The sequence below is a fragment of the Mercenaria mercenaria genome, unplaced genomic scaffold (assembly GCF_021730395.1).
Source record: "Mercenaria mercenaria strain notata unplaced genomic scaffold, MADL_Memer_1 contig_3379, whole genome shotgun sequence".
In the NCBI taxonomy this organism is placed as follows: Eukaryota; Metazoa; Mollusca; class Bivalvia; order Venerida; family Veneridae; genus Mercenaria; species Mercenaria mercenaria.
This window is the reverse complement of record NW_026461509.1, coordinates 2,456-12,954: the sequence shown is the minus strand read 5'-3', so window position 1 is coordinate 12,954 and position 10,499 is coordinate 2,456. Positions and strand designations below refer to the sequence as shown.

The following is a 10,499-nucleotide window of genomic DNA, read 5'->3' as shown; positions in this document are numbered from 1 at the left end:
TCCGATCAGACTATCGGATGTAAATGAGCTATAAAGTAGGCAGTGCTTATCAGCTGAATCAGTGGAGGTTATCTATTTATAACTAAGATGTAAACACAAGCATGCTTTACCTTGAATTGTAGATCGAGTTTGAAACAGAGGTTTATGTTGTAGATCACAATATTAATGTTGTTTATGAAACAGCAAAATTTAACAATTTTATAATTCCATCATATATTTAATATTATAATTTTATCAGATTTTATACCAGTTTCACTAAATAATGTTTGTGACCACACAGTCTTTTTTTGAAGTCTACCTTTTTTGTAAATCAGTTTCTGTCGGTAATTAAGTCTACATAATTCAACCAAACTGCTGACCACCAATAGTACGTTTTCCTTTTAAGGACCTTTTTTGCAGACCTTTGTCGCACATTTACATCATGTACTGGTTTTAGTGATGTTGCTGGTCTGTTTACATTTTCATTCCAGTCAAGGACTGCCAGGTTTGTTCTAAATGTGTACGTTTTATCGGTGAAATTAATCCTTTTGTCTTGGTACTGGAGTAAAGCATTGTTGAAACTTTCAACATAGAAAGTGTCCATGCAGTGGATAGAATCATGTGGATTTTTATAGACTTGTATCTTTTTCAGTGCCTCAGTCAGTAAGTGTTCTGCTTTTGGATCTGAAATGATTATCTTGCTACTCTCATAGTTTTTATCATATTTACATCTGGATGTTGAGTGACAGTGTTCATGATTGTTTTTATAGTGTTCTACAATGTTCAAAATCTGAGATTTCAGTTTTTCTGTGTCCATTTGACAGTTTTTCATACACCAGTACACATGGGTTTTTATGCTGGCAGCCTTGTCGGAAAGTTCATGATGCCATGTTACTTTCTCCTTGTATTTGGGACCTGAACAAACATTTTTTATTTCCTTGGTTAAATTTTTGGTTGCATGCCATGTGTCATTTGTAGAATTTGTATTTTTTCTGTCTGTCTTTATATATTTGTTTACACTGGCATTTTTGTCATGACAGTGTACCTTGATGTTGACTTCCTGACTGTCAAAAAAATCGTATATTTGTTTGGTGCCTATAAGTTCATGTTTTTGGGTAGATGTACAGCCTTTTTAGTCACATGTGCTGTTTTCAGAACTCTGTGTGTATTTGCACCAATGCAGACTACGTCAGTATGATAAGAATTTTTTCTTGTGCCATGCCTTGCATCAGTTAAAATATCAATGCCATCATAATTTTCTGGATATGATTGAATTTCACTTTCAAGACATCTGAAAATTCTCCTCTACTTGTTCTGAGACAACACTAGCATATTTTGCAAATACTTCTGTAATGTAAGAATCACCAAGAGCTCCAATACCCGCAGCTGTGCAAAATCTTGTGTACTGGTTTTGTAGTATACCTGACACGAAGTAGCCATGAAGAATACGCTGGTTTCCAAGGAATTTTGTCCCTAAGTAAGGAGTGCTGTTCCATGTGATGCAGTGTTTGCTCGTACATGACAGTTTCACTTGGCCAACATGTCCAAAATACTTAGTAGAATCGTATTTTAATTCCATAGTACATGCGTTTGAATGATCCTGCACCATCCTGGCAAATTTATCAATATTTGTTTGTGATGTCACAAACAGTTGCTCCTGGCCATAGTCGTCATCATCCAGGCATGTGAAAGATGATTCTTGCACAAACGGTTCTTGAGCATTTTCTTCAACATCTCTGTCCCGCATGCTCATATTCCGCAATTTATAAAATCCAAACACTTCCTTCAATAACTGTTTTGACGTTATGTTATTTGGATTTCCTTCGCCGAGGTGTTTCTTTATCTCCTTTGCTAGAGTCAAAATTTCATCTTTTTCTTCCTGATTGTCACACATAAACCCAATTTTACATTCTATGCCCTTCTTTTTTCTTTCTTGGTTACGTTTTTTTACTGCTTCAGGCTTGTCTTTATAATATTTCCGTTTTTGACCTGGTTGGGAATCTGCCATGATTTCTATGATTTTACCAGTACAAGTTCAGGCAACTGAAATTAGACAAATATTTTAAAGTTAATATAATTTAGTGATATTATAACAAATTAGTCGTTATTAAATTGCATCCTTGCTTTATTGATACTATAGGAAAATGATATTATTTTTATTAATGAAGTTAAGTTTAGCTCTATAAAAATTATACATTAAACACATTTTTTTATATATATAAACTATAGTTTTTATCCACACAAAATAAACAATATAATTCTCTTACCTGATTTTGTTTGTAGAATCTGATCAGATGATTACTAATAGTTGTTCAAATAGCAAATGAAACAAGAAAATTTATTTATAACAATGAATTCACATGGAATAAAGTCTAACACTTAGTATATAACCTACTGGATGTGATGTATAAATCTTATGCATTCAAGCACCCCTTACACTAATTTTTGACCAGTTTATGGACATTGCATAATATTGTTTAATCTTTGACTTAGCAGCACCAATGCAAACAGATATTAGTAATAACTATTGCAAGTAAACATCTGGTTTTTACAGTACAGTATGGATAGATCTTGATAAGATCTTAGGCAGAAGCTGCAGTGTAACAGTAATTTTACAGTTTGTTTCTCAGTGCATTATATGTTCATAAATGGTCATCAGATGTTCCACAAAAGAAATGCAAAATACTGATGGTCTGTAATACTTTTACTGGAAGTGATGCTAAATTATATACCATGTTATTGTTATTTTCTGATAAAATGAATGTAGACTTTTTCGCTATTAGTTATCTTCATTATCAAACAAAGAGGAAACAAGTTTATTTGGCCTGAATGAATAGCCCTTCCTTATCCTTGACCAAGTGAACCAGTTTTCTAAGGTTTAGTTTATTTCTTCGGAAGGGGCAGTCAAACTGAAGACTAAAAATGAATACACTAAAATTGCAGATTTCTGTCTAGATTTCTCTGAGAAACTTAATTAAACTTTAGTAGAATAATGTATACTGCACAAATTATACTTCAGAACCTATGTAATATACAAAAAATACAAAACAAAACTACCTATATGGCAGGTAACAACCCCCTAATTTGAAATCCTTGAATTTATATCCAGAAAAAAGTGGCGGGTTGGCATTCTATAGGCTTTCATTGTGAGAATAAAATGGAAATCAGGAAAAAATTGTATTATCGCTTTTGGTAACTGAGGAACAAAAATTAACAATTGAAGCACTATTTAATCACAATAACTGGGAATTTATTGAAATAAACCAACCAAGAGAGTTAGGAGAAAGCAGTGGTGAATTAGCTCAAGGTCATCCAAAAAATAGAACAGACAACAGCACACAAGGAATGTCCAGTTCTCAGGAAATTGATATAAATGATGAATCGGACGATGATATAGATGATGAAGGAATATGTAAGGAGTGTTTTTGTTCACCGTGTGTGACAACAAATGAACAAGCATGGCTGGGGAAGGGAAAAGCCCTCATGAAAAAATAGGATTGCAAGAAAAATTCGCTATAAAAATTTTGGTCAATGCTGGATCGTCGTAATGCTTGGCGCAGTAGAAATATTAATGAAAAAGGCAAATGTTATGAAAAAGGACAATCTAAGTGTTGACATTGGTAAGGATACAACGTGAAATAATGCCAGACTGCGTTCTTGAAGTTGTCCGCTCGCGATATCCAAACCCTGTAGGAGTACCATATACTGGACATTCCTGGTAACTTAAATACATGTATAAGTAATAGACTAAGTGTAAATTGAACTGGATCTTTATTTATATATTATTCATCTGTACATATACACTGCAAAATGAAAAGGATTATGTTCCTAATTTAATATATCCTGTAAAAATAAATATTTTGCAAAACTAATGTTACATCATCATATACTAATACAATATACTGGGAATATGTGAAGTGTATAAAAGAAATTTATGTCTTTTGGCTAATCAATTGGATTTACAATTCTTTATGTTGCTGTCTCTAAAATCTGGTAAGTTCTGCATGATTGTGCTTGTGTTTACATTTTGCTCCATACCATGTGCTACTGTTTACAAACATAGATCACATGATCATTAACTATTCTGACTCCTCCCACAAAATTCAAATTTCAACTGTCAGTGCAACATTTTTTTTACTCAAAGGCACATTTTTTCCAATGAAATGTTAGTTTATTACTCACAAAGGCATGAGAATAGGCTAAAGTATATGTATAAATTTTTATAAATTTTTTTATTCATGATTAAAGTTAAAATTGATAAAAAACCATCACTGAACTGAAACATGTTCAAAATGTAAGGGAAACAACCCTTCCACCATTGCCTCCCTTTTATATTCCTGTTGGGGGTTTAAGGGTGTTTCTCTTGTTGCTCTGTCTTCTGAAAAGGCATTGAGTACATACGTTTTTGGTTCTTAAGGTTTGTTTTTTATATATTTATACACGAGCATTTTTGTGTTTTACATGCCATGTCTTTTTGTTTCCATTACGTGTGTAAGAGATTCACCTGGAGGGGATTACTTTTATTTACACTGTCCCATGTCTTTGGAACATGGTGGGGGTAAGAGTGAGGTTAGGTGCACCATAAACCGGTTTAAGCTCCCCAGTGGTGTTTTTGCCACTGACCGTTCCAAGGCGGTGCCCCACTGTGTTCCTTTGTTTGTTCGTTTCGTCTTATGTGTTGGCTTTGTGTGCGTGTGTGTTGTTCGTTTTGTCCTTATGTGTTGGCTTTGGGTGTGTGTGAGTGTGTGTGTGTGTGTGTGTGTGTGTGTGTGTGTGTGTGTGTTTGTGGTGCACGCGTCTGCGTGCTGGGGGTTTCGTTTTGAGGAGGCTACGTTTTTGGTGCGTGGCATTCCCTGTTTGATATTTTTCTTTGCTTTTTAGATCCAAAATATCATTATCTAGCATAAGCTTCTTTACCCTTTACTGACCTTTTGTACGGAGAAGACTGCGATGTAAATAAAAAAGTCCGTGAGATAAATGATGTGAACAGGATCGGTCGTAGTGTTGGTACAGGCATTACACAGAGAGGTTCAGTCTACTTTCCAGATTTTATTCAGAGGTCGCCGTCCTTTCCATAGGGGAGGAAGAGGTCGTGGTAGATGGCCAAGACTTGAAAAGCAGGCTGTGCCAACAAACCAGAATGTGGCGCCCAAGAAATATTAGAGGTGAGTGAATTTCAGGCTGGTAGATTAAAAGATTATGTCGATAATTGGAGAAAAATTACTTCTGACAAAGAAATTCTTGACATAGTACAACATTGTCATCTTGAATTTATGCAGGGCATGAATCCTGTTGATTCTTTCTGCAATAAATTTTGTTTTTCTGCCAAAGAAGAAAAACTTATAGATCAAGAAATAGAAAAATTGCTTAAACTGAAAGTGATTATTGAAGTAGAACATCATGCAAATGAGTATATTTCTCCAATTTTCGTCGTACCAAAACAAAATGGTGAATATCGAATGATATTAAATTTGAAAGAACTGACTAAATCTATTGTTGATCACCATTTCAAACTGGAGACTTTCGAGTCTGCACTCAAATTAGTAAAACCTGACACTTGGTTTGCATCGATAGACCTACGTCATGCGTATTATTCTGTATCTATGGCCGAAAATGATCAAGTGAAATTGAGATTTCAAAAGTCAGGAAAAATCTGTCAGTATATTTGTTTACCAAATGGCATTTCTTGTGCGCCTTTTCTTTTCACAAAGCTTATGAAACCAGTGTATGCTCTCTTCGCAAGCTTGGACACACACATTTGGGATATATTGATGATTCTTTGCTAATGGCTGATTCCTTTTTTCGATGTACACAAAATGTGACAGACACAGTAGATCTAATGTCAAATGTTGGATTCATTATTCATAAGAAGAAATCTGTTCTGACTTCTACAAAGAAAATTACATTTCTTGGAAATGACATTGACTCAGAAAAAAAATGATTGTCACTCTACCATCAGCAAAAGTACACACTATTGTTCAAGCATGCAAAGATTTACAAAGAAAAACATATGCAAAAATACGTGAGATTGCTATAGTTTTAGGCCTCATGGTATCCTCTTTCTCAGCTGTCGAATTTGAGCCTTTATATTATAGAGATATAGAAAGACCTAAAATTCAGGCATTAATGGAAGAACAAGGTAATTATGAAAAGGTCATGTTAGTTCCTGATGAGATGAAACTACAGCTTAAATGGTGGACAGAACATCTGCATTGCCAAACTCGCCACATAACACATGCAAATCCAGACATAATTATTTACTCCGATGCCAGCTCATTTGGCTGGGGAGGTGTGTGTTCAAATGTTAGAATAGGAGGTAGATGGAGTAAGCAAGAGGCTAGAAATCACATTAATTACCTGGAATTGCTTGCCGCCTTTTTAGCCATTAAGTCATTCTGTAAATGTGTAGTAAATGCTCATGTTCAAATTAAATCTGACAACTCTTGTGCAGTTTCCTACATTAGAAATATGGGTGGCTGTAAATCATTACAATGTGACTTTCTTGCTAGGTCCATGTGGCAGTGGTGTATTGAAAAAGACATTTGGCTGCCTGCTACACATATACCGGGGATACAAAATGAAGCAGATTCTGACTCTCGTGCATTCAATGAAAATGTAGAGTGGAAAATTGACAAAGACATATTTACAAAGATTACAGTTATGTTTGGCAAACCACAAATAGACATGTTTGCTTCTAGAATGAATACACAATTGCCGAGGTTTGTTTCTTGGAAATCATACCCCGATGCCGAAGCAATAGATACTTTTTCTTTGAGTTGGTCTGATATGTATATATATGCTTTCCCTCCTTTCAGCTTGATGGGACGATTTGTACAGAAAGTGAGGCAAGACAAGGCCGAAGGATTATTGGTAGCGCCGCTTTGGGTAACACAAAACTGGTTTAAAACAGTTCTAGAGATGTTGATAGACACTCCACTCATAGTGAAAGTTCAGCAAAATATTCTTACGATTCCTCAGTCACAGAAAGTTCATCCTCTGGCAGACAAGTTACATCTGATGGTATGTGACCTATCTGGCAATCCTTCAAAAGCAGAAACTTTTATGAACAGTCTACCAATATCATCATGTCTTCATGGAGAAAGTCTACTAAGAAGCAATATTCCACGTACATTAACAAATGGATTTCGTACTGTTGTAAAAGGCAAACTGATTCTTTTCAAACCATTATAAATAATGTGATAGAATTTCTGACGGAACTTTTCCATCAAGGGTACAGTTATGAAACTATAAATACAGCTCTTAGGGCACTTTCGTCCTTGTGTGTTTTACAAGACAGATTTACAGTTGGGTCTCACCCTTTAGTTATTAGGTTCATGACGGGTGTATATAATTTACTCCCAACGAAGCCGAAGTACACAGAAACGTGGGATGTAAGTAAAGTCTTGTGTTACCTGAAGCGATTATCACCAAATCAAGATATTTCCTTGAAAATGTTGTCTTATAAATTAACAATGCTGGTAGCATTGACTAGGGCAAGTCGCTCTCAGTCTATTAGTTTGTTAGCGCTTGATAATTTTAAGAAAGATTTAGATACATTTACATTGTATTACAGTGGGTTGTTAAAACAGAGTAAACGGGGTAGACTTAACCCTGTTGTGACATTTAAGAAATATGCTCCAGACAGGAGAATTTGTGTATACAGTGTTTTAGAAGAATATATCAGTAGAACCGACTCTTTACGTGGTAGTGAGAAAAGATTATTCATTAGTTATTTCAAACCTTACAAAGTAGTTACGTCTTCAACCATTAGTCGTTGGTTGAAAAGTGTTATGTATTGTGCAGGAATTGATACAGGAAAATTCAAATCACACAGCATTCGTAGTGCGTCAGTATTTAAAGCCAAGACACTTGAAAAAGTTTAAAGCTGGAAAGTCGCCATATGACCTAAAATTGTGTCGGTGCGACGTTAAACCCAACAGCAACAACAGAATCCAGGAACACTGGTTTGGTTAACTGCCCGCCGTACTGTTGAAAAACGGCGTTAAGCCCAAAACAAACTTGTTTTGGGTTTAACGCCGTTTCAAATGTTTGCTTTGGGTTTAACGCCGTTTCAACAGTATTTCAGTCATGTAATGCCGGGCAGTTAACCTAACCAGTGTTCCTGGATTCTGTACCAGTACAAACCTGTTCTCCGCAAGTAACTGCCATCTTCCCCCACATGAATCAAAGGTGGAGGACTAATGATTTCAGACACAATAGCGTTTATCAAATGGTCACGGAGATTATAAGCCCCGCTCAAGGATCGAACTAAGAACCCGCGATCCGTAGACCAACGCTCTTACCTACTGAGCTGAGCGGGCCCTTGACCTTAGACTTAGGGTCCTGGTTCTTGCGCACGACACTCCGTCACATGGTTGTAAACATTTGTGCCAAGTTACATCAAAATCCCTCCATGCATGAAGAAGAAATGCTCTGGACAGTCATTATTAAATTTAAACTTTGACCTCCATGTGTGACCTTGACCTTTGAGATAGGAACCTGCGGTTTATGCATGACACTGCGTCTCGCTGAGGTTAACAATCATGCTAAATATAAACGAGATTGCTCCATGCATGTCCAAGTTATGGTCCGGACAAACAAATCCGGACGGACGCACGCACGCACGCACTCACATACACCGAACAGCCATATAGACAACTATGTCTTTGCTTCCGCAAGCGGGCTCGACAAAAACGACAATATCAGGTAGTCTTTACGTACCTTTAAAAAATATCACTTTTTCCTTCACCTGTTTTTTATGAAAGTTCTATCAATTAGCGAAAACAATGAAAAGAAAATAGGGGTTGAATAGTTCTTAGTGAAATGTCAGTCAGTTGTGGTCTACCCTAAAAGTGGCGGACATTTGTTCTTGTCCGCACAATAAACACCTACTTCCGGTTTCAGTCTGCAGAACTTGCCATGTGGGATGTATAAACATGAAAATCGTATCACTTCATGCAGAATATATACTAGCAGTGAAAAAATAAAAGCACTAATAACCTTTAAATAGTAGTGAAGAAACAACATGTACTTTGGCCAACTGTTATCTCATATCTAAAGACCAATCCTCATTTTTCATCAGACTGATAGTGCAAATTTATGTCTATCACTTGAGCAAAATCTTAAATGTGATCAATTGCAGTTGAGTAACAAAAAAGTGGTCTGTTTCTTTTGATTTCAATAGAAGTTCTAGTTTTCCATTTGCATTTAATAATTATTGGAATATTTCAACTAGAATGTATCTGTAGGACACAGGGTGTGCCCCCACTGGTGCATTTGTCACAAATAAGGGGAAATAATTCAAATGTTTGCAGTCTTAATGGGGTATAGCCTCAACAAACATTTTAATAAAAGGATTCATTATTCTAAGCCATACAATTTTTGAGCTATGAGCATCACAAACAAAAAAAAATCCACTATTTTTGCTATTTCAAGGGCCTAACTCTGTAATAAGCACTAAGATTCTCAAGAAGAATGCCAAGTTCGCAAGGTTATATCATAATAACGACTCGAGCAAGGTTTCATGAATTTACATCAAATACATTTTGAACTAGATGCTTCACAAGGTGAAAATGTGCATTTATTTACTATTTCAGGGGCCATAACTCTGAAAATAGGGGCGGACCTAGATGAAAAATAGGAGGTGCGCAAGTTCATATCATGATTAAGACTCGGGCAAGGTTTCATCAATCTATATCAAATACTTTCTGAGCTTCGCGTGTCACAAGGTGAAAATGTGCACATGACTATTTCAGGGGTCATAACTCTGGAACTCGGGGGCGGAGCAAGACGAAAAATAGGAGGTGCGCAAGTTCATATCATGATAAAGACAAATGCATGGTTTCATCAATTTATATTGAATACTTTTTGAGCTAGGCGCGTCACGAACCTTGGACGGACACACGGATTGACGGACGCACGGACAAGAGAAAAATATATATGCCCCCACCACTCATGAGGGGTGGGGGTGGGGGGGCACAAAAACCAAGATTTAAAACGCCAAGCTTCGTAATTAAGCTGTTTTCAATCTAGGTTGTGCAATCAAGATTTACAAAGGGAGGTAATAACGATTTTACAAACTTGCATTTTGGTTTGATTTTGAAAAAAAAATGATGTATTTCACTTGATTTTGTTGCTCTATAATAATGAATGTTTATCAGAAATACAGGATAGTTGTGGCATTCAGACCTAAAATTGCTTGTTTTTTTTTTTTTTTGTCAAAGGCATTTATTGCAAACAGTTGTTCTTACTATAAGCAGAAAAGCTTTTACCGGTTTCTGAACATTAAAACTGAAACCGTATAGTTTGATTAAACGACTATTTCTATACAGTGGCATATTCAATTACAATCTTAATGAAACTTGATCAGAATGTTACTCTCAATAACATCTTGGACACGTTTGATACTGGCTCATCTGGATTCAAAAACTAGGTCACTAGGTCAAATCAAAGGAAAAGCTTAACACTGTAAAGGCCACATTTTTGACAATATCTACATAAAACTTGGTCGGAATGTTAAC

General features: G+C 35.9%; 1 protein-coding gene across 1 annotated transcript; it reads left to right on the top strand.

Annotated features, from left to right (window-relative positions):
* The first annotated feature begins 5,916 nt into the window (after positions 1-5,916).
* LOC128553009 (uncharacterized) lies at positions 5,917-7,170 on the top strand. Its single transcript, XM_053534113.1, has one exon. It carries the CDS (start codon positions 5,917-5,919, stop codon positions 7,168-7,170), a length of 1,254 nt encoding a protein of 417 aa, XP_053390088.1.
* The last annotated feature ends 3,329 nt before the right edge of the window (positions 7,171-10,499 follow it).